This window comes from Eubalaena glacialis, chromosome 9 (genome assembly GCF_028564815.1).
Source record: "Eubalaena glacialis isolate mEubGla1 chromosome 9, mEubGla1.1.hap2.+ XY, whole genome shotgun sequence".
Classification (NCBI taxonomy): Eukaryota; Metazoa; Chordata; class Mammalia; order Artiodactyla; family Balaenidae; genus Eubalaena; species Eubalaena glacialis.
In genome coordinates, this window is record NC_083724.1 from 73619413 (window position 1) to 73645372 (window position 25960).

The 25960-nt window shown below is 38.6% G+C and overlaps 1 protein-coding gene across 6 annotated transcripts in view; it reads right to left on the reverse strand.

Moving 5' to 3' along the window:
- Positions 1-25960, reverse strand: part of ELAVL2 (ELAV like RNA binding protein 2) — a 71347-nt gene that overhangs the window by 36617 nt on the left and 8770 nt on the right. For all 6 annotated transcript variants that reach the window (XM_061199128.1, XM_061199126.1, XM_061199130.1 and 3 more), the window contains exon 3: positions 675-778. In XM_061199128.1, coding sequence (XP_061055111.1) covers positions 675-778 — 104 coding nt within the window. The remainder of the gene's footprint in view (positions 1-674; positions 779-25960) is intronic.

Consider the following 25960-nt stretch of genomic DNA (forward strand, 5'->3'; position numbering starts at 1 on the left):
CTTCTAGTCAGTCTCCTCAAAGTAAACTGAATCTGCCAGAACAGAGTCAAGCTACAGCTCAAGGACATGTTTTTCTATGACCCAAGAGCTAAGAATGATTTTTACATTTTTTAATGATTGGGACAAAATTAAGACTATTTTGTGACACATGAAGATTACATGAAATTCAAGTTTCAGTGCTGATAAATATAGTTTTATAGGATCACAGCCACATCTATTCATTCATGTGGAGGCTATATCTTCTTTCAAGCTATGAGGGCAAAATTGAGAAGTTGTGACAGAGACTGCACGGCCGGCAAAGCCTAACATATTTACTACCTGGCCCTTCACAGAACAAGAATGCCAACCCCTGTGCTAGAAGAAATAGTATAAGGTTTCTTCAAGTTATAGGCAAGTAATTCTCTATCAAAGAAGGAAATTTAATTCAGTAAGTTTCATAAAGTACTTATCTGAGAAAGTTGCTGCTCTGTCCCTTTGTTAACACATAAATAATTACATGTAGTACTCATGAATAAAGTTTCCCTCATCATGCAACAAACAAAAAAATTCTGCTATGCCTCCCAGAGAAGTGTCCATTTGGGCACAAAATGAATAAAGGAAAGAACTACAAGTAGACCTTAATTCTTTTAACCTCTGTTCTGCAAGTAGATTTAAAAAAAAAACCATAAACTTACTTTTATTGTTTTGGTTTGAAGTCTCAATCCATTCAGGGTGTTGATAGCTTTCTCTGCATCCTTAGGGTCAATGTAGTTCACAAAGCCATATCCCAAGCTCTGCCCTAATGAAAGGGAAAGGGAAAAAGGCATACGTTAGCTCTACACCACTGATGACAGACATCCACTTTCATTCTGGCATATGGTCTTGTCATTAACGCCAGCACATTCTCTCAATAGAAAAAAAAAGTCGACATTAATTCTAGAAATATACATGTGGCCTTTTTTCATCTCCTGTCTATTACAGTTGCAAGTTTAAACATCAGTTAGAACTCAGCAAGCTGTGCTGTTTAAAAAACACACATACCCAAAGTGTTCCATCATACATGTCCTGCCTGAGCCAGAGCGCCCAGCAGCAAGGCAACATTCAGCTTCGGAAACTGTGGGTGCAAGTCTCTGCTGAGCTGCTGTGTGGGCTTCATGGGCACGACTTTTTCAGCTTCAGTTTCCTTACCCATAAAATTGGAAAGCGAAAAGCATCAACCAAGAATCTGTCAGTGTTCTGTACACATTTACCCTGACAAATTTACAGCCTTTACCAAGTACAATTATTTCAGATTCTAAAACGGTGGAGAATCGTGAGTATGTGTGTGTGTACATGTAATATATGTGTGTATATGCATAAGTACATTAATTTTAGAGGAGCTTATTCAAATAAACTGAATCCAATTTTCTAAAAGGGGTCTGAAGACCTAGCTAAGGAATACAGGGAAATATGAACACAAAGATTTACACTTGAGGACATCCAAGCCCATGAGAACATGTGGAAAAGAAAGAAAAGCATAAACAAAGATAACAAACAGAATAATTTTGGAGTAAGAGTTGCTTCCAAATGAGTCTATTGTTGCTTTTATCCATCATCTGAGCCCTCTCGCCCCTGGCTCACTGATGTGTCCCGACTCTCAAGAAATAGGAAGTAACAAGAGATCGGAATCAATGGAATGCACAGAAAAGTAAAGCCAATCCTAAGGGTCTCCATTTTTCAACTAAGGGAAAGTTACTCAGTTTGAAAAGGCGAGAAACACTATACGGGTGGTGACAAAAATGGACATTAAAAAGATTTAGTCTACTAAAAGTCAAACCAAACCAACTGAGGTTTCCTGGAAGATTCCCAGTAAAGGTCCAAATACTTCTTATTAATTACCATTTTTGGATCAATTTCATAGCAAAAAAAAAAAAAAAGGGATTTTTTTTCTTTTCTTTTAAGGAGCACCTTAGGTCCAAGTGATTATGAATACAGATATTCAGAATAGGCTAACCAGAGTGGCCAATGTGGGTCTTTATAAGTATACAAAAAGAGAGAGAGAGAGAGAAGGCTAAATACAATACCTAATAACCATGAAAACTTGGGATTGTATTTTGGGGACCACAATCATTTTGAGGGGATAATCATTGCTAGCTTATACCCTTTTATCAAATTATGTTTTTTTTCTGTTTTTAAAAAGGGGGGTTAGGAGAGAGCTAAAACTAATTCAGTTCTTTTTTTTTTTTTTCTCACACGACTCATATAGATTGTGTTTTACTCAAGGCTCTGTTTTTTAAAAGTTGCATGTGAAACCACTGCATTTTTAAGCATTCGGTTTTTTTCTAATTTGACATTTATCATGTGTCTATTGCATGCACAGTGCCCTCTTATGAAATGTGTTGCAGTTCTGTTGTCACTGAGCAGGATTCAAATAGGCCGAACATTAAAAAATCTGCTCAAAGAAGCTGTTTATGATGAAAAGAATACAGGCTTTGGAGATAAACACACAGAAGTTCTAATCCTGGCTCTGCTGTTTACCAGCTGTGTGACTTTGAAGAAACTACTTAACCTCTCTGAGTCCTTAACTTCCTTATTTCTAGAATGAGGATTATTCCTACCCAGTGAGGTTGCTAAGGCAGTGATAAGAACATTCACTATTGACAGAGGTAGTCCACTCCAGTCAAAAAATAAAGTGAGGAAAAATAACATATATACTACATGTTAAGGAGTTTACATGTATTCATTTAAAATTAAACCAGAAAGATGCTACCAATATAACAGGGGAAGGAAAGGCAAAGTGAACATTGGGTGGTTTTGTCACACTGCTATTCTATAACAAAATTAATCAAATTATCAATTGTACTAGCATTGAGTCCATTTCTTCTACCTACCCTCTCCACCATCCTCACACCTGTATCTTGGCAGCTTCTAATCAAAGTCCCTTCTTAATCTTGGTACACACTGGAATAATCTACAGAGCTTAAAAAACAAGAACAAAAACAAAAACTGATGCCTGAGTCCCTTTCCCCAAGTTTTTCTTTTTTATTTGGTCTATTATGAAGCATTGATACCAGGTTTTTTAAAGCCTGGTGACTCTAACACATGCAGCCAAGGCTGAGAATCACAGTTTTAATAGTGAGAGATACTCTGAGGCTGCAAATAAGGCTTCTGGGAGCTCTTAGAGGGGCCAGATGCTGATGGTCTGGGCATGTGAAGTGACTCTGCAAGGAAGACTGCCTTTTTACAGATGCATTTTTAAAAACCCAGTAGATGTCTTTCTTCTAAAATCTTCAAGTTATCCATCACTTCAGAGAAACAGTTTACTGCCTACCGAGGTCACTCTCTAGCAGAGCAGTGCCTGCTGGAGTTGGGTCACTGGGTAAAGTAAAAAATCCTAACCTGCTTAGCTGTCTCTTGCCCTGTCCTCTGAGCTCTTACTCCTAGCACATTGTAGGCACTCAAGAAGTTTGCTAAATGCACGAATGAGAAGCACAGTGGTGTTATTAATTTAACCAAAGGTATTATCATCAATGTCACCATCAGATGGTCTAGCCATTGAATGAATGGGTCTTTGACCTGACCCCCTCAAGCAGCCATGGCTAGTTTTAATGAGGAGTCAACCAAATTTCAACTATTGGAAATTGAGTAAACTCAATATTTATCCCCAGATGAGCTCTCTGCCACAAAGTTTCTAATTTGCTTAGTGGTAGTATTAGGAAGAGCAACACCTTCCAATTAGTATTTAAGGTAAGCAAAATGTTATTACTACCCTAAGTAAAATAATATGAAAGGAGATATTTGCTGCTAAACGGCTGCATTCCCAAATCCACTGTAGTAGATGCATTAACATGTTGGCATTGGAACTACAACGGAGTTAGTAACTTCACAGATTTTCATTTTAAAGTGAGTTAATCAAGTCAGCAAATATGTGTTGGATGCTTAAAATACATAGAGGCATCACAAATGATACAAAGATAGGCAAGACTTTCCCCATTCTCATCTTTAAGCTGTGTGGTGTTCTAGTGTTTAATTTTAGCCTCACACTGATCTTGTGAGATACTCATATTCTTCCCCTGTAAGGAAGAAATGGTATCTGAAGCTGGGCAAGGTCAATCAGCTTCCTCAAATGAAAAAAACGGCAGAAAGTAGTGGTCAGGACTTGAATCCAGGACTCTCAAATGCTACGTTCTTCTCCCCTCAATTCACAACTAGTTTATATCTGAACCTGGGTCACCTTCAGCATGCCTGAAATATAATGTAACCACACATTTTCTAACAGAGCTCTACCACAAAAACTTGTTTTGAGACAGTTGCCTACCGTCTCAAATTCCAGTACTTCTGTGCAAATATCAATTTCAGTATATACGAATTCCTACGCTGTTATTCATTCCTATGACAATGTAAAGGCACCTTATTTATACAATGCCTGTTTCAGGTTATTATGAGTACAGATTTTTAAAAAATAGAAGCAGTAGCAAGTCAAACATCAAGAAAAAATATTTAGCCTGGACCCACTTTTTCCCACTTTTGTATGCATCAGCTAGTAACAGTCATAAACTACCAAGGAAGGCTTGGAAACCAAGCATCATTTAACCATATCCTCCAAATCTATTTTTCACATCATTCTGAATTTAGAATGTGCATATTGACAATCTCAAAACCAAGAATCACTTCTTTAAAAAACCTATAAAGCTCTACATTTAAATTCCAAGTATAACAATTATGGAAACCAACATGATCAAAAGAAACTTCTGAACAAAATGACAAAGCTAAGGCTCACCCAAAAAAGCCTTCAAGACAAATAAATCCTGTCTTTAGAAGCCAAAAAATTCCTCTGGTAGCTGAACATCAAGAATAAGGTCAATGCCACTCATCCCCAGCTATCCTCACAAGCTACCCGTGGTCCCATGCTCTTAGGGATTTTGGAAGCATTAATCTAAGTCTTGGTCCTAATAGTCACAGCTGGGATTCTAAAACTTCACTATGGAGGAAGTTATCTCTACAGTCATAGGACTAAGACCTTCAAAAGCAGGTACTGAAAGCTCCAGGTCAATACTGCACTTCCGCGCATGGTATCCTGTAGACAGTGTCTGTGTGAATGTCTTCTGTTTTGCACCCTTCTTTTTAATCTAAATATATGCCACAGAGAAGGATCACTTCTTCACAAGAGACAGAACAATTACTTATGAACTGCTCCTTGGCATAAGGAGAACAGTTATAAACAGGCTGCTTAGAGCCATGGTCAAGTGATCTAAAGCACAGAGCTGAAACACTCCAAGGCCTCTGAATGGGACTGAGGCACATTGAGAGCTGCGTGGGGGTCAGAGCAGGAAGAGGAAAACAGGAAGAGAATGTTTAGTGACAAAGTGCTAGTGGGAAACACAGTAAACTCCAATTTATCCCAAATGGTGCATAATTCAAAGCAGCAGCCGTTCCCTTGCCACCTACATTGCTTTTAATAGCATACTTTAATTACAAATTTAATTGCATATTTTAATTAAAAATACACAATCTTCTGGACCCATTTAATTCAAAGGTCACTTTATTTAGTCTTTTCTATTTCACATGACTACCAATGTTCTGAATATCAAATTACCCCCTCAGGTTTAAAGGTAAAAGCAATAGATCACCACAATTCTTGATTATAAACCTGGTACATAAATTTAATTTTATCCAACCAATATTAAGTGAGACCCTTCTCAACATGGAATTGTGAAAAATAAAATTCTGTATTTAAAAGTCATCCTAGGGCTTCCCTGGTGGCGCAGTGGTTTAGAATCTGCCTGCCAATGCAGGGGACACGGGTTCGAGCCCTGGTCCAGGAAGATCCCACATGCCGCAGAGCAACTAAGCCCGTGCACCAAAACTATGGAGCCTGCGTTCTAGAGCCCGCGAGTCACAACTACTGAAGCCCGCACACCTAGAGCCTGTGCTCTGCAACAAGAGAAGCCACTGCAATGAGAAGCCCGCACACCACAGTGAAGAGTAGCCCCCACTCGCCGCAACTAGAGAAAGCCCACGCGCAGCAACGAAGACCCAACCCAGCCAAAAATAGATAAATAAAATAAATTTTAAAAAAAAAGTCATCCTACATATTTCTCACCAACATTCAGCATTCATTTGTTCAATGATTACAGAAAATCTACTTTTTGCTAATCCCTGAGGATAAGCAAAGAGACAAAAAGTTCCTCTTCATAAAACTTACATTCTGGTAGAAGGAAACAAAAGAACAAGCTCTACAGTATATATTACAAGAGACTAAGGGCTAAGGAGAAAAAAAGCAGAGAGAGGAGAGTTTGGAGTGCAGGGTCAGGGCTGCTGAACTAAATATAGTGGTGAGAGCAGGCCCCACCCTGAAGGTAACATTTGATCCAACACTTCAAGGAAGTAGCTCATAGTTTACCAGGGAAGCTGTGCAAGCAGATTCATTTCAGTGCAAGTTCTACCATAGGGGTATCACATCCCGTCTGTTCTACCAGCTAAATCTGCCCCCACCCCCATCCCCAGCTCCTCGGCATTAGCACAGGTCCTCACGTATTATTCTAATTTGGATTATTGCTACAACATCCTAACCCATCATCCCTTCCCTAGCCTCCTGTTACCTCCAAAACCAGTCATTCTCAACTGTAATGTTGTCTGGGTTATCCTTCTAGAAGAAAATCCCAATCATACTCTGGTTTCCAAGGTCATCATCAGCTTCTTGCTTACTTCTACTACTCCTATACGTACATATACCCTGAAACGCATAATCAGTTCCCTGTGCCTGGAATACACATCTCCAACTGGCCAGCCCTGACAAATCCTTTAGGACTTTCTCTGAGACCATTTCCTGCCACAATTTGTCCCACTCCCAATGCTCACTGTTCAGTGCCCCTCCCTAGTCCTTCCACAGCCTTTATATTATACACCTTTATCTTAATACATATGGGTATTGAGTCAATTTGGATGTCCCCTCCCTTAGACTGCTGAGCAAGGGCAAGCTGAGCATAGTTCCTGATATAAAAGACCCTAGCATAGATTATTAACATGCTCATTGAAACAATGAATGAACGAACAAGCTAATAAAAAAAGAATAAACAAACGAAGAAACAGCCATCTGCCTTCCAGGAACTTACGGTTTAGAAGAGAGATGACCTTATAAACATGCTCCCCATGTCCCTACATCGCACCAGATGGTTACAGAACAAAAGGAGACAAGATGCTCAAATGTTACAGTATTCTGTCTTTATAAGGGAGTGATGTAAAAGATACATTTTTTTCAAACAGTTCATGTAAAATTTTTCATATGAAAATTTTCTACAAATACCATTTAAATAAAATCTCAATTTAAAAAAATAATGTCACCTAGAGTAATTTGATAGATTTACATAAATCTGTTTCACAAATCTGTAAGTATAAATTATGGGATGTCAGCATATAATTTTGTTGAAAGTGCTTTTTCACTAATATAATTAAGTCTGCCGAGACTATTCATGTACAAGTCAAATAAAATGCAGAGTGAATTCTGTAAAAACCTAGTAGTTGAATCAACAATAAAAGGTGACTATGCTGATTGATGTGTATCTATTATTTTATTTAGAGCAGTAGTAATGCTTTATGAAATAAAAAGGACAAAAGCAGCATGACTCTTTTCTAAATCCCCCAGTAAGCAGAAACAGGTCACTATGGTCCTCTCTGACAAGCAAGACTATTTGCAAGCTGAGGTTTAATAATGTAACAACAACAACAAAAAAGCAAATTGGGAAGATACACTGTCTCTAAACATGGTCCTATATAAAACTGCATCCCTTAACAAAAAAAGCAAATAATTTGATTTAGGAAAACAAGTTTTCACTCCAAAGGGGGACAATTTTTGTTTTTAAAGACAGACCCACCCCTTTCCCTCATTCTAACACCATTCTTCCCTCCTCCCCCAAACACAAAATGAAGTTGCAAATGTGTTGTGTTTCTTCAGACGGACTTTCTGTTCTTGGGCACTGGTTTTGTGTGTCTGTTCAGACAGGCTGTGCACTGCAGCTCTGGCACCACCACAACATGCACCAGACTTTACAAAGGAGCTTTCTCAACATCTCAGATCTGATGTGTAACAAAACCATGTGGGTACCACACATCAGGGGAAAGCTTTGAGAGAATCTTAGAAGAACAGAGGGATGTAATCTTCTCCAGTCTCTCCAAATTTTAATTCCTGACTTAGCCTGAGTCTCCTCAGATGCCAGATGCAGGAGGTCCTTCCATTTAAATATTCAACTAACTCAGGTCAAATTAAACAGGTCCTCCTCACCGCCCTCTGATGGGAAAGATCAAATTGTGAGGCAGAGAACTGGTGAGATCCTATTACTACAGACCAAGCCAGACTCCCTTGAAAGCTCGGAGCATTTTTACCAGCTTCCCAAAGGATATTACCAGGGATTATCACCAGGATGGAGAATTCAACCTAGACACTCACATAATACAGAAAACAGATGGCTCACTAGAAGACTCATCTTCTACCCAACTGCTAATAAAGCTGGCCTGCGACTAAAGAGCCCAATATTTTAAAATGGTTTTCAGGACTTCACAGATATATTGAGATAACATAGAAGAGTTTAAATCGTAACTTTTCTGCTGAAATCAAAGTTGTAAACAGTCATCACTTGGTAAATATTACCTAAGTAGCCTAATGCGAGAGGGAACAGTTAATGAGCTCAGCACTGGAGCATTTTCCTACTGAGTTAATTTTAATGGCCATGTCTGTCCTCCGATTATACAACTGGTAGAGCTCCATTTTCCTATAGTTCCAGTCCCAGTAATTATGAATCTGCTGGCGATGCAGCATGACCTTGCTTAAGTTGGCAAAACTGTGGGTTCTTAATACATCACCATTTCAGACAACATTAAGAACTCCCACACAATTCAGTCTTAGGCTTCTGAGAACAGCATATTAAATCCTCTAAATTCTCAAATAGTGCATATGGGTACTAAGATGTCTTGCATCGGAGACCAGGAAGACTAGGAAAAATGATCTTTATTTAAAGTGGGAAAATAAACTATTTCTTCTAGTACACCCATCTTAGGAGACGACTTTAACTTGGACCAGGTTCTCTAGCTTGAGAAAAAGTGAATAAGATATTATAGCATCTCAACACCATTGTTAAAAACAAACAAACAGAAAACAAAAAACCAGTTCTCATTACTCACTGATTTAGGTAGTTGCTCTTAAAGAAAACTCAGCAGGCCGACCTTCAAACACTGGAGCTATCCCCGTGGTGAGAGCAAAAGCCAGAAAACTGTTAGTTGGCCAGAAAGTCAGACCTTACCGTTCAAAAAAAGTTAGGATATTAACATACCTTGAGCTAGGGCAAAATCAACTCTCAGTTAAAGATCTGAGTCTGCTACAATAGTCTCACTTCTTTGTTACTTATAATTAACTCTATACAGATTTCCCCTGCCACACACACACAAAATGGGGCTTGTGCGGAATTCCCCGACAGTCCAGTGGTTAAGACTCTCTGCACTTTCACTGCCGAGAGCACAGGTTCAATCCCTGGCTGGGGAACTAAGATCCCACAAGTCGCAGGGTGCGGCCAAAAAAACCCAAAAAAACAAAAAGGGGCTTGTGTTATCTGCTTTATTTTGTGCTTACTTAAAAAGCAGTAGAGTTGTTCAAATAAATATCATTTGAGATCAGGGCCAGGGAACTATACGCCTCAAAATATTACTGTGGTAAAGAGGGAAACCAGTTAACAACTGCAGTAGTAAAAAAGGCATCTGCTGTTGCTTGCACTACCAGCTGGTGTCAATCTACACACACACGGAAATCGGTAAGCAGTCCATCAAAAAGCAGTACAGCTTCTTAATGTGCTTCTCTCTTTGTAAGAGATTTTTTTAATTTAGATATTGCAAGAAAAAAAATGTAAAGGCCCTAAACACTATAATTAGCCCAGTGCCCTTTCTGAGCTGTATAAGAGAGTTTTGCAAACCACTATGGTGTGGTGTTTTGTCCAGAAGAATGGGAAACATTAGTCAGACCATGCAAATCCCACCAGGTCCACATGATTTAAAAAAATTGTTACAGAGGGTAAGTTTTCTTCCTGAACACATAATGGTTTTTTTTAAAAAAGTCTCTCGCTCGTCCCAAAGTTAAAGTTTCACCAGCCAAAACCTTCCAATAGGAAAAGTTTGGTAAGTCTGGGAGAGAGGTCTGTTCCCACTGCCCCATAAATGCTTTTATCTAGCTTTCTGAAAGCAAACAGTACCACTACCTAATTATTGACTGCTATCAAGCAACTTATGAGCCTTATATTACATACAGCCAACATATTTAATTCTCACAACAAAGCTCTCTGTAACCCATTTTACAGTAAAAACATGGAGGTCCTGAGATATTAACTAACTTGCTCAAAAGGCACAGAGGTAGCTGGTAAGTGGTAGTGTAGTTTTCGAAACCATAATTGACTTATCCAAACTCGGTCTTTTCAGCATACATTTCACTGCCTTTGGCCATGCTTGGGAATTATTTTGAGGCAGGGTCCTGTGCATCCGAAGTACACAACTTTTCAACCAGGATATTCATAATCTCCAAATACACCTGCATTGTTTTTCTTGTTCTTTGTCATGTAATTGATTGACTGGAACTTCACCATTCTTTCTCAGTCCATCAAGACACTGTGTATTAAAAGAAAAAACCACGAAAACGTTTATCGCCCCACAGGTACACAAACCACTTCAACCCTTAAAACAAATCCATCACTACAAAACACATAGATTAGAGATCTCCGCATTATAAAAATATTCATTTAAAACAGGACTTGCTTTACATACTCCTTTTCCAGAAACTCAGAAAGCAATTCTTATGGCTAAAGCCAAACGTGTTTGCTACTGCCAAATTCGTCTCCCACACAAGACACTTCCCTCATCAGCAGATTGCATTGAAATGCTTTCACACGCATAGCATGGTTTTCTAGCTGCAGAAAAGCAGGTGGGATCAGTACCACACGGTCTCTGCCCTCTAAGATCTTAGCTCAAAAATTTAAAGCAAGACAATAACCAAGAGAGATGCATGCACTTAATGAACACAGAACACCTATATTTAATCACTGGCGTTTCATGCTTAACCAGGATGAACTTGAAGAGAAGGCTTTAGTTGGTTCAAACAGAGGAGGTGAAATTTAGGAGATTCTTGTCAGAGAAACTGTGCAAACAGGCATATGGAGAAGAGCTAATTGGTAGAGAAGTACAGAGGAGTTGGTTAGCCCAAAGGCGCACTGAACAACAAGTGGTCTGTGCAGAGGTAAGAAGCAGACCCTCCATCTTGAGAGCAGGGGCACCCCATGTAAAGGCTTGTAGTGGTCATAGTGTAGGATGCACCAAGCAGGAAGTGACGATGAAACACACGAGAGAAACCTACGGAGGTTAACTTTGGCGGCTTGAACAATCACTAAGGAGATGCAGATCTAGCATCAAGGAGACTCCTGGGGAAGAAGCCGTGACAACCCAGAAAGGGGATCTGACCCCAAATCCCTTTCAATAAAGTCCCCAGAGATCTCTAAAAAGACAAAAATGAGAGGATAAAAACCCATCATACCTTTCACAAGTCCCTACAAATAGCCCCAATCCTAAATCTCAAACTTCTCATCTGGACAAATCCCAGCCCAAACCTTCTATTCCTAATTCTCCTATTCCACAAAAACTTTTGTTCACCCTACAGTTCTCTGAGCCCCTGCCAAGTACACTCGTATCTGAAAATGAGCCTGATTAATAACTCAATCCAAGTGGCCTTTTCCCCGAAAACTGAACTTTCGGAACAAGTACTCTTTTCCTTCAGAGGGCCTTCCAGATTAACAGCCAGGATCGGAATCGAAAGCAACCCCTCAAGCCCCAGGAGGATCTGTATTTCCTTGGCGCGATAACGTCTCACCTTTGTAAGAGTAACAAGACACAAGGAACCTTTAGAACCTTAGGTTAATACCCTGACATGAATGCAGAACCACCCACCTAACAACCTCTCAAATATTCATTCACTATGAATCTAACAGGGTATAGATAACCCCCAGCCAACAAAAAGCAGCACTCAAGATGACTGCCCCACGGAAGGCTTATGATTTCTGAGATCTCTTTTACAAAGCTATAAAAACATATGTACCTGAATGCTCCCCAACTCCCAGTTAAGCTGCTATTATGACTGAAAGTGTTAATAACTACCCTAAGTGACATTTCGTGTAGCAATCACGAAGTTATACACGACTTCTGAATTCGCACACATATCTAAGTCCTTTACATATAATATGGTAATACCAAGTCAAAAAATAAAGAGGGGGAGGGAGGAAGGCCAGGTCATTTAAGGAGACGACACTGGATAGCATTGTATCATCAAGAAAAGAAAGTTTCAAATAAAGTAAAAGCACCTATCATTTCACCTTCTTATCTGCATCACTGATAAAGTATCCTCCATACAAGTAACAAGGCTTCCATCTGGGGACAACTCTCCACTTTGGTTCATTTTATTTTAAAAAGACAGACCAGAATGAAATTAGTGGTATTTTTAGCAACAACAAAGGAAGTAAAATTCCAGAGGAATCCATTGTCCCAATCTACACAAAGATGTAGGTATAAATAACATACGATTTTCCTTCTCTCTGTACAGGACATTTTGTTTAGTCTATATTTAATAAAGAAAGGCAGTTACATTTCCAAGACGATGTGAGGAGCAGAGTTTTTTTTCCTCCCCCTCAATTTAAAATAGTCACACAAAAGCACTGATTTTTATACTTAGGAGAAATCCCCAAACAGACCAATTGTGTTTTGGCAGGTTAGGGTATAAATGCTGACTATAAAGGAAACCTATTTAAATACTGCAGATACAGCTTCAAGGACCTCAAAAAAGCCCTCTCTGAAGCAGTAAAGAGGAAAGAATCCCAATGGAACAAAATCTATAGAGGAAGCTGAGCAGGACATGGTAAAAGTGGTAAAGGCTGCAAGTCAGGTGGGAGCCATGGCTACAATTAAGTCAAAGAGGTGCCCTGACAAAAATAAATATCCGCTTTGTTTCTTGCTAAGGGACAGCTATGTTACAGCAAACCACTGTGAGACCCCAGTGCAATTTCTCCACCAATTAACAGATGGCTTCTAAACAGAAATACAAAAGGGGCTAGCTCTTGCAATTGCCACATTCATATCACACAGAAGCATCTCTTCCACAATCACCTAGTTTAAAAGTTGAAAAAATTAGGTCCTGTAATCCTCTAAATTAAAAATTCACAAAAACACAAGGACAAAAAAGCAAATGCTTAAAAGATTTGGCCTAGACAATCATTCAGCACACAAAGGTGATGCAGCACTGTCCACACCAGCATCACAGCAAATGCACCATCACATGGATCTAGAGAGGTGTGTCTTTTACCACTGACTAAAAGTATATTTAAAATGAAACATTCAAATCATATAGTCCACAACTTAGTATACCTGACCACTGCTGCTAACTCCTGGATACATTATCCCTGTGAGACAGGAAAAACCTGAACACGAAAATAATCTTTTTAACTTATTACCATTTTATTGTCTCATGTACCCAAGAATCTACAAGCAGGGTGCAGCTAAAAAATTTTATTCAAGAAGAGCATCTCAACTTTAATTCAACTTAGGAAATTTTAAAATGTTTTCTTTCATCTGCTATTACTAAAGTTACTGGACTACTTGCTTATTCTCATATCTGAGGTTCACTCTTGGGGAAGGTGTTGTTTTTATGGCACCAGATTAGTATTAAGGACCCTCTGGATGTGGGAAGGTAACTTCTACAGACAGAGCTGCTAGGTTTTAGGGGCCATATTGCATAATTCTACAAACACATTTCAAGATTAGGGCAAAGACAGGTAACAAAAGAGCTCTCATTCATACTAATCCATCTTTTTGCCACCAAGTGCCCCCTAAAGAAAAGGGGTCAAGGAGTTTATGGCCTCCTGCTAAGTCTAAGACCTAGATCCATAAAATGATACCTCATCAGGGACAAAATCTACCTTGCTCTTGTCAAGTAAGTTTCACAAATAATTTCAGACCTGTGCATTAGCATCAGTCACACTAAAGAGCATCCTACTCAGGAGAATGCTGTACAAAACACTAGGTATTCGACTACAAGTACATCACTCAAATAAAGATGTCACTGAACACTAGTCTTTAGCTCATTCTAGTATGCAATAACCTTTAGTGTCGAGGAGTTTTCCTATTTTGTTGCTGACAATTTCTTACTTGCTATCTTATAAAGCAACAGAACACTAAATAGTTATATATTACAAACTAATCTCCTGTATTTGGGGAAAAACTTGAAAACCTTATGTATGCTGCCAGATCACTTACTAGTTAAGTCCTATTCCCAAATATAATATAATGCTTATTCTAGTTCTCTTAATAAACACTAACATTATTAAGGTATTCCATATATACCTAAATTACCAATCTTACTTTCCTCAAGGAAGAAAATATTTCCTAGCAAGAAACCACACATTTATATACTCTGAATTGCATTTCATTAACCCAAAAGCCTTCTATACTTTATTTGGGTTATTGATGCTCTGCTCCTCCCTAAAAAACATACATCTAAAACTAAAGGAAGTAAAACTTGTATTATGGTTTAAAAAGCTTTATCATCTTACAGTGGTGACCTGTGTATGTATAAAAACCTCAGACATCTCTGAGATTCAGTTAAGATTCAGATAAAGATTGACTGGTTCTAAACAGCATTCTTTTGAAGCAAGGAAGAGGGGCAAATTATTTTTCATAAGCCTCCAGAATATGAAAGATTACATTAAACATATAATTTAAAAATTCAATTAAGTATTCTATGCTACTTGGCCATCTTAATTATAGTCCTTCCACTCTTAAAACATGGGAATTAACTCATAATTTCCTCTCTTTCCTAGCAATTCAAGACTTCTGGTTGAATATCCAGAAAAAAAAAACTAAAGGTTAACCATAGTGATAACTATATTAGTTACCAAATTTCATCAAATAATTGTCCTTGGTCAAATTTTAAATCTTACCATAAGATGTAATTACTTCCCAATCTTGACTGCTGCCTAAGCCTTTGATTCTATCATTCCTTACAAAGCTAAGGTGTTCCTTCATTTTAATTTTCTATCACTTTCATCTAGGATAAAAAAAAAAAGTGAAGCAAAATTTCTAAGGAAATTCAAATCAAGTGACCAGGAGCTAAGTGAGATTTTTACAATCCCCACAGGATTTTGTTTTCTGAATGCAGAATCTACAGCCTAATTAAGGTGTTATTCAAAGATTTTCTGTATCATTTCCTAAAACCTGGTAATATCTTGGCCAGGCCATCCTTCTTCCCACCCCCATGCTGTGTTTTTACTTAAAGCTACTTGAACAGAAATCCCATTCTAATCCTCTAAAGCTTACATAAATATCTTAACAGGTTGCATGGTAAGAACATAAAATTGATCGGATATTATTTCAAACAAAGTTAAGATTCTGCATCAATGATTAGAAATAAAAATACTAAAAATAAAGATAAAACTAGAATTTGATCTTTTTGAAGAGAACTGAAGACTGTTCAAAAGAAATTGATCCTGATGATGTATACCACTGACTCCATGGAACACAGAAATTTAATGCCTCTAAGCATACCTATGTCCCCACATGGCTAGAAACCAAGGGGTTTTAATTAAATGATGACTAAGTAAGCAGAGGGAATAAATGAAGGTTATTCACAAGCAAGCTTGTTTTTCTACAAGGTATATGCCTCTCATCAGCTGCTATAAACAGCAGGAGCCACCAAACATTACTGACCTCTGAAGATTAACCAGCTGAGTGACCACAGAGAATGCCATTACTACTGGTGATCTCACTCAAGGAGGAAAGTAGTGACCACGAAACATAATGAAATGGGGGAGAGGTCACAAGATGTTATTTAGGACAGAATATCAATTATCTTCATTGCACCTACGATTTTTGCATAATTATATCAGAACTTCCGTTTCCTCCACCAATGACAATGTGAATCAAGTATGAGTCGACTCTTTGAAAGATAGAGCCAAGTGACTTTATAAAATACACATACGTATATACCTCGCAAAACAGAGACAAACATCTTTACCAATAGCTTTTGTTTTCCTCAAAGCTAAAAGTCTCAGGGCAAGTAAGCAGTCAGCTTGGGCAGTTCATCTATTACAGCTATGACAAATTTAGCAGGTTCAAAGGAGGGAAAACTGTGACCCTACAGACACTGGGAAAATGGTCAGGATGCGAACCCTGGAGGGTTACCGGCAATAAAGAGTACCGTACAAAAAGGGGTAATTGTTTTGTTAGAAGTGAAAGATAGTCCTTAAACAACAACCCTCAGACTCCATCAGAGGTAAAAGCTGTTCCAAACAAACCAAAATAAAAATAAAAATCACAACACCTTTATCCCTACAAAGCAGTAATATGTCTGAGTATCCGATGACTCCAGACTGCAGCTTAACTTCTTCCACATCATAGATGCTTTAGAGAATCTAGCTAAACACACATGGTATGTTAAAGAACTAAAAGTTCATGTTAGAATGATATAGGTGTGAAAGGTATCCAACTAACTGGAAATATCTTATGACCTGAGCCAAAAAAGGGCCCAATCTCCCATTTCGATTCAAATAACTTCCGAATGGAAAACTTTCTGGTCTAAACAAGATGTTATCTAGAAAGTGAGGCCTGGAACCTGCACCTTCTTTGACAGCCCTGTGTGGAAAGACGGTGAGTTCAAAACAGGGACTTCTAAGCAACTTCAAAAGTTACTTTCTTATGGGTCAATGTGATGTCAACCAATAAAAAAAAAAAAAAAATCAGTAAGCTTACTTTTGGGTGTGTAGAAAAGTAAACTCCTGCACACAGAGACAGAAATGTGAATTAAGCAAGAATTGTTTCACTAGAGTTCTATACTATAAGTAACATAAACTGACTCTAGCTAACTAGCAAAAGGGAATTTATTGGAAGAGGCACAGAAATTTTCAGAATCAATAGGGGTTGGGAACCAGGCTCCAGTGGGCTAAGTAGTGAAAAGAACCACCATCATCTCAGGTCTAAAACACACAGTCTGATGAGATGGGTCACCATCACCATCTCACCCTTCCATCACTTCCTTGAGGTCTTGGGAGAAAATACCTAATTGATTTTACTTGGGTCCCATACTGGCCCCTTGTCTATACTAAGGCAAGGACAGAGAGAACCTGTCTCTTGGCTTCTGGAACTATACTCCCACCAACTGTACACCAGGAAAGAGAATACCTCAATATGGAATGGTCTTATGAAATCAGAGAGACAATCTTCTCTTGCATCCATGAAGGGTCTTACAAATTTCTCCATACAAACTGAAAAGAAATACCTCTCTTATTTCTGATCAAATAAAAGACTGCTTCAAAGATTGACCATCAAATGGAATAATCAACAAATCACTAGTGGACCAGACCATCCCCTGCATATAGGAAGCATTGCTTCTAACCCCTAGCTCAAAAACAAAAGAAAGTCACCAGTTTAGAACATTCTGCATCCCCCTCTGCAAACTATGACCAGTTCCCTCTACCTCTACCGCACCTTAAAAATAAGGTGCCAATAATGTAAGAAATTACATTATCAGAGTATGTTGTGACTCAGGATCTCTTTAACAGATAGTCACTACCCTAAATCAAGTATCCAACACTGCCTGATATTCTCCAGCATGCCAAGATTCTTAGACAAAGGCTGCTAACCTGAGTCACTTTCACGACTAATACGGGTCAAGAACTTACAGCTCCAGAGGAACATCTTCCCTAACCCAATAAGAGGTCTTTGGTAGCTCCCCACAAAGAACGCAGCACAGAGAAGTCTGCATGAAGCCTGAATTAAGACCTTAAACCATAAAAAGTATTAACTTTTTTTTATTATTTTATTAAAGCCTCCACCGGGGGAGCCTTTCTGCTAAGTCTCAACTCATGGAATTGCTCTTAAGTTGTCAATAGCCAGCATTTGAAAATAAATACAGTCACTAAGCGTGGAATGATGTTCCTGTAGCCAGCAGGCATCTGGCAGATGCCAAGAGAGAAGGCAGGAGGCCAAGATATGAGACCAAAAATTTTAAAGGAAGACTGCTCTACTCAGTAGCATAGAATCTGAAATAATGTAAAGGCAGAAACAGGCCACCACCTGCCTCTGAATTCAACCGACATCAGCATCTGTCTCCCAAAGTTGCTGCAGGAAGATGCTTAAGGCTTTCTTTACTACAGTAATTGTTCCTGTGGTCTAAAAAGGAATGTCCCTGGCTGGGGTTTTTTGTTTTTTGTTTTTTTTAGGGGAGGTGGGATTGGGTGGGGTGGGGTGGGTAGAAGGAGTGCTGGGGAAGGAAGAAAAATGGAAGGAAAAGCTAAAACTATAGAAGAGAATTTCTATTTTTCCCTCTTTGGCTCCTTCTACTGAGCAACAGCTTTCTGCCAAGATTTCCTTCAGGTTCTCAGTGGAGGAGAGGATGAAGTGAGATAAAGAGAAAGAAGTCTGGAGCCATCGGCCTGTGTCCCAGGACACCCCACAGGCGGTCATCCCTGGACGTTGTGACTCTCTGGGAGAAGAGGAAGTAGAAAAAAAGTGTGAAGGCAGAGAAAACTGCTGGAGAACAAAGCTGCTTTAGTTCTTTTCTGAATCTACCGTGTGTGCCACTGCCTCTTCTTCCAGGTGGCCTGCCGTTATGCCATGGAGATTGCAGGCAACTTCCACAAGAAGAAAACAAGCCTGAACCAGGCTGGACCACTGCAAAGGGGCGAGATGAAGTCCCTGCAAGTAGTGAGCAATCTGATTAAATACTGCACAAATTCACTGTTTTACCTGGATATTCCTTTTATGGGGAAACTGGCAAGAACTAAGTTTGAAGACAAAGAAATTATTTCAAAGGGAGGGGTTGATTCCTAAAGGCAAGTTGAAATGAAAGGAAATAAAATACGCAGAAAAGCCCATGGTCCAAAGAAACTTAGTATCTCCTGAAACAATTACTATATATACAATATATATGTTATAAATATTATATATATTATTTTTTAAAGTATTTTAGAAGTAAATTATATATCTATGTGTATGTGTATGTGTATATATATATATAGATATATATATATATAAATATAAATATAAAATTTACTTTTAAAGTACTTTGGTAGGGCTTCCCTGGTGGCACAGTGGTTAAGAATCCGCCTGCCAATGCAGGGGACACGGGTTCGAGCACCGGTCCTGGAAGATCCCATATGCCACGGAGAAACTAAGCTTGTGTGCCACAACTACTGAGCCTGTGCTCTAGAGCCCACAAGCCACAACTACTGAGCCCACGTGCTGCAACTACTGAAGCCCGTGCACCCTAGAGCCCGTGCTCCGCAACAAGAGAAGCCACCGCAATGAGAAGGCCATGCACCGCAACGAAGAGTAGCTCCTGCTCGCCACAACTGGAGAGAGCCTGCACGCAGCAACGAAGACCCAACACAGCCAAAAATAAGCAAATAAAATAATTTATAAAAAATAAATAAAGCACTTTGGTATAACAAATACTGTACAATTTCACTTTTTACTTATATGAGGTACCCAGAATAGGCAAATGCATAGAGATAAAAAGTACAATGGTGGTTGCCAATGGCTTGGGGGAAACAGGGTGGGGAGTTACTGTTTAATGGGTACAGAGTTTCTGTTTGGAATGATGAACTGGTTCTAGAAAGAGTGGTGATGGCTGCACAACATTGTGAATATACTCAATGCCATGGAGCTATACACTTAAAATGGTTAAAATGGTAAACTTTATGTTATATATATATTTTACCACAATTAAATTTTTTTTTTGTCATGAATCAGTGTGATGTTATTTATGTGCCAGTAGTTTTAAGCTTTAATCCTAGGAGTGGTCATCTAACACACTACCCTGAATGCACACACAGTCCAGGAATAATTAACTAGCAAAACACAAGTAAGGACCAACCTCCAAAAGTGACTAGTTACAAGACTATCTACTATCCATATCTAAATCAACAACCATTTCTCTGCTAATTAGTATACTGAATGTCAAAATGGGTTTTTGTTCCTTGAGCTACTTATTGTTAATTAGTGTAATGAGAGTTAGAAATGGGGTCTCATTGGTAAAATCAAAGGTATTCAAGATATGCAGATGTGCTAAAGTAGTTTAGAGACACTACCCACCCCTGTATAAACAGGACACAAGAATCCAAGGTGGCTTTAACTTGTACCCTTATGGATAGGACCCCTAAATATGAAATGGTCCTGGGTTCAGCCTTTGTTCAGAAGGATTTCCTTTTGCATGACTCAAACAGAGGGCACAGATCCCCACCTCTGGAATGCTGTCAGCCTCAAGTGAACATTTCATAAAAGGTGTGTTCGAAGCACCTAAAAAAGAACAGAGAACTGGGACTTCATTAAGCTTGCAAAGTAACTGTATCAGTCACTTAGGGCCAGCTTGCTAGATGTCTGTACGTGCAGAATTCGGTCTTGAGAAACAGCTAAGCCTCACTCCTCCCTCTTTGATGTTTACTTTCACCGACCCAAAATCACCTAAGAACTGTATACACTAAATTAAGTTCATTTGCAATATCTCACCACCACCACCACCCCCCCAAAAAAGGGGGGAGGGACTCTTTAAAAGTCTGCTGTCCAGCTCTAGAAACCAGGAAAGAATACTAGATGACCTCCTTACATGATGGCTATGTCCACATATGTTGTTTTCCATAAACACTCAGAGAACTAAAATCTCAAAAAAAATCAAGGAACCTAAGCTCAGAAGATTCCACATTCTGATTTTTAATAGCTCATTAGGTCTATTTCAATGTTCCCAAATATGGAATTGGGGAATATAATGCAGTGAACAACCTTATCATGCCTTTTTGGAAAGGCTTCCAATTTCCAGCACTTACAAAAGGAAATGTATTGATAAAAAAACACAGTAACAAATCAGTATTGACAATTCTGTATTTTAACCTGATTACAACATGAATGAAGGGAATTTATCCCTGAAATAAAGGCCCAGAAATACCAAGAATATAAGGGTCTAAAAACAACCCTGGTTAAATATCTTGAGGTTAAATGTTAGACCCCAAATCATTCTGCTTGAAAAGGTAATATGTTGTCTGCACCATACATGTCAGAATCCCTAAGCACTATGCTTAAGAAGAGCTAACTTAGCAGTTATGTTCACAAAAGAGAAAGGTCACAGAATTCTAGGGCTAGATAAGATTTCAGATCATTTAGGAAAGCGCTTTTATTTTATAGAATAGATATCAATTGATTTGACCCACCATAACCAGCCTATTTAGACACATTTTAAAGTGGACTAAAAGCAAACTATAATTCATTTTAGTGGTATGAAAAAAGCTCTCAGAGACAAGTATCAGGGTTAGGAAGAAGGATTCAGAACATAGTATCTTGGAGGCCACTGTGTTAATGACCCAGTGACTCCTTAAGATTGGATTTAAAGCATCAAAACGGGAAGAAATAAAGTTGCTCCCTCAGGCTCCAGTGACCTTGAATACAATGAAATGATTCTGGCTTACCTGTTTACATGCAGATATGTCTCATTTAAACCTTACTTTAAAAGGAGAATCTGACTTTCTCAGGATAAATCCCGAAGGTCAAACAGGTTGTGAAGAGTCAAGGGCATCACCACATCTACTCTACAAGGTAACATAACCAGATCTATTGCCTCAAATGAAAAAAATGCAAATTCTAGCTGAGTTGGAGTGGGGATTGGGGATGGATACAAGACTTGTGAGCCATATACACTCCCCCTTCAAAATCAAAGCATTATGTAGAAAACAGAGTTCCAACAAAAAGTACAATGATGAGAAAAGAACTCATTAAGAGCTAAAAATAAACTCTAATTCACAATATGCATAAGGATTTAACAAAAAAAGGAAAACAAGATGTAAAATTGCATCTGCTAAGTTAACCATGCCCTCATGGAAATCGCCACCCCCCATTTACACAAACTAGAATCTGTAAAATCTGTGATGACTGAATAAAGCAATGCTTTAAATGCTTTCAATGAATATTTCAACAGAAAGAAAACAAAGGGACGGCAATTTTTTTCCTAAGTCCTCTGATCTGCTAACACTACAGGAATACCGGGCTTCTTAACATCCACACACACAGATCTCTATTTCTCTACTTGAAAACCTTACTTTATGAAATTAGAATATTTAGTACTGGTATTTATAATTTATATTAAAGGGGTATTAATCTTAAGGAAGAAGCTGTCAGTAACAGTGAAAACAAGCCTCAGTTAGTTTTCATCTATCTGATACCTCATGGCTCAATTTAACAACTTGCGGACCTTCCAGATCAATAACACTCCACTGGGGAAGCTTGGCTTAGAGTACCTCCATATTTTAAGTCAAGCTAATTCATTCTGAATAACATTCACCCAATACCACACAGAGCAATAACTCCATACTCCAGTGCTCTAGTTCAGAGAGGCTGGTGTAATATCATTAATCATCTTTCTGGGCTCCCAAGTCCTGCCTTGTATTTCCTAGTCCCACTTTGTCCCACCCCTAGAAAATCAATTTTGTTCGTCAAATCACCTAGAAAGCAAAGAACAGGAAATTAGCTTTGCAAACTTCCCACGTCATGAGAAAATCTAAGAATTCTAAGACAACAGATTTATTTGGAAATTTTTTTCAAAAATCAGTTTACCCAAAGGAAAAAACACCTGCAACTGTCTTCTAACCAAATGAATATTAACTGGTAAGAAGGGACTGGGGAGAGAGAGAGTACCCCAACGTGCTAGGCACTTTATGGAAGAAACTCAAGTTGGGAGTCAAACGGCTCATACAAAGTAAGTGGCTAGGCTGGGATTTAAACTTAAGTGTAACGCGTTCTTTCTAGGCTAAAACCTCTAAAAGTAGTGCTCATGAGCCCACCTCCCTAGCAGGCGAGTTGAAGATAGCAGGCATTTTGTTTCAGTGTTAATCCCAAGAACTTCATGCCAAGCTAAGCTAATAACAACCCTAGTGTACATAGGGGTTTGGTAAATACTATTACCCCTGCATTCAAAGTCCATTTCACATGGAAAGATGGGAAGAAAGGCTTATCAACACAGTTTAAACTGAATATTGCTTTCTTCTTCTTCTTCTTCTTCTTCTTCTTAAATGGTCAGACAGTCTCCTGGGCAGCAAGAGGTAGAGATGGTTGTCTCCCCTCCTCCCACTCAGCCCCACCCAGAGGCTCTAGGCTTCAGGGAACCCTGTGCAACTTTTGCTCTTTGGATTCCAAAGAAATGAACTTCTTCAGCACAGGCACAGCACACTAGAAGTGGATGACAGGCTGATCTGAAAGACAGGAAAGCCTTCCTGGTTCTTCTGGTTGAACACACTTACCCTGTGCTCTGGCTCAGGGTAGGGCTGGGCCAGGCAAGGGAGGCTGTGTCTAAGACCCTCTGGGATGGGCAGGGGTCCTCCAACAGGGAGGACAGCAGGTCTTAGACCATGGCCTCTGCCATCACCCCTCAATTACCTACGGTGATGTATGATGTAAGAGACTACTGAGTAGTTAGATCACAAAAAAGATAGTTTTAAATGAGGCTCCATTTCTTCACAATACTTGGAAGAGCTGCCAATGTTGCTTTACAGCTTGAAGTCTCTCAAAAAATGTATGACAGATACCATAACCAACAAAAGGGATATCCAATGATGTCAAAAATTGACGTTCTGATACGTTAAGAAGCAAAACCAGACACATAAAGAAGTAAAACATGCTAGGGAATTCCCTGGCAGTCCAGTGATTAGGACTTGATGCTTTCACTGCCACGGCCCGGGTTCAATCCCTGAGTCAGGGAACTAAGATCCCGCAAGCTGCGTGGCACGGCCAAACAATAAGTAAATTAATTAATTAAATTTTAAAAAAAGAAGTAAAACATGCTAAACGAGCCACTGCATAGGCCTGACAGATCAAAAGACACTCACAAGTAAAATGACAGAAAATATTTTTTAAAGTTAGCATTTTTAGCTGGAAAGGACACTCTGATGGTTTCCCCAGCTCTCAAAATTCAGTAGCAGCAGTGGATTTGAAAGTCAAGTAACTTAGAACAAGCTCAAAAGAAGGTGGCAAATTGTGAAGCACAGCTTTAGTTTCAACGATCAACTATTCTGTTCAAGTAATATTTAAAAGGAAATGTTCCAATAGGTGCAAAAGAAAAACACTTTGCTCTACTCATAATTTAGAAAGTTAAGAAAGCAAAGGCTGGTGCTAAGGTAGTGTAACAGATAAGGCAGTAAAATAGAGTAAAATCCACCATAAGAAAAGCAGATTGATACATCAATTGCATACCTGAGAAACAGAATTTTAGCATTCTATAGATTTAAAAAAGAAGAAGGATTCCTGGATCAGAATTTGTTCTTTATGTTCTTCCATTTAGTTCATCTTTTTTCTCATCTACATTTTTCCATCATTAAGATGACAGCCACTAAGTAATAAATTGAAAATGGTTTCTATTCTATACCACCTGATGTACAGATGTATGTATGTATGTATACTTTTTCTGATGTAAAAGTAAACAAAAACTAGAAGAAACACTGTGGAAAGGTCTGGAATAGCAAAGAGCACACACGCATTCATATCTTGCTAAATTTTAAGGGGTGAATCCTTACAAAAGAACTTCAACTGTATTCTGTTTTCTATGAATTTGCATACATTAACAAAGTTTATGTTTTGTATCAAACTAATAACGGAATAAAGTCAAGGGCACTAAAACACTATGTTCCTAATCTATTGGCAAAACAGGTATGGTCATCCTTAGAAGTCCCAGTGACAACAAGGGCCAAGAAAGCACAGAATCAAAACTCCTAAACTTCATTTAACCAACTCATTTTCACAGTAAATATTCCTCAAAAGCTGCTGGAGAACTGTGTAACTTGCTTTTGAGAGTTACAATACTTTTCTTCATTTCCTTCTAATGGAATAAAACAAATTAATACAAAGATCACGATCAAGAAATCAGAGAGACAAAAATCCAGATGATTTACAAATTAATCAGGAATGGTTCTCTTTCAAACTTTTCCATATCCTCACAATAGATGTTTTTCTTCCCAGAAACTAGTCATTTAAGGTTTCATTACCACAGGCTATCAGAAGAAGAAACTTTTCTGTCTAAGTCTGCTAACTGAGAGTTAAACTTATTTCATAGTGAAGAGAGTCAGAATATGTCTTGCCACCCCTCAAATATGCCAGCTATAGGCATAAGGAATATTTTGAGTTAGAGGCAATTAAGAATCAACAGATGCAGGAAGAGTACTCTTCTCTGCCCTACCCTTTTCTGCCTAAAAGCAGGATATAAATTTCCCTTGTGAAGGTGTTCCCCTCTCCTATACCAGGAAGAGGAGAGCAACTCTTACCACTGGGGATGGAGAGTCAGCACCAAGATGAATCTGCATAGATAAACCTTGCTAAAATAGCTCTCATCTTCCATTAGTTCCCCCTATATATTTTCTTGGTCACTCCCCTACAATTTACCCACCCTCAGAACCCAAACCCCCTTTGCTTTGTTAAAATGGTATATAAGCCCCAGAGTCTAACAACTTCTTTGCTTCACTTTTTTTCTGTGAACTCCAATGCATGTGAAATATTACTAAAAACTGTGCTGCCTCTTCTGTTAATCCCTTTTTCCCCCAGTTTCACTGAGATACAATGGACATATAACATTGTATAACCTATCTTTTGTTAGGTTCAGTAATTGGGGGCTTGCAAATTAAACTAAGAGGGTAGAGGAAAGTTTTTCCTCCCTGACAATGATTTTTTTAAAAAAAGAAAAAACAAAAACAAAAAAACCGTACTTGGTTTCTTAAATCTTATAAATTTCTAATTTCATCATCCTGAAATCCTTCATCTAAATTAATCAAGACTGACACTTTGAAAATTGTTCTATAAAACACCCAAGTTAGGTCTGAGTGGAGAAAAATAAACCTGAAAGAATAAATTTTAAAGTTTTTCCCTGAAACTTTATAAAAAGCCAGTAACATCAAGTAGTAACATCAAA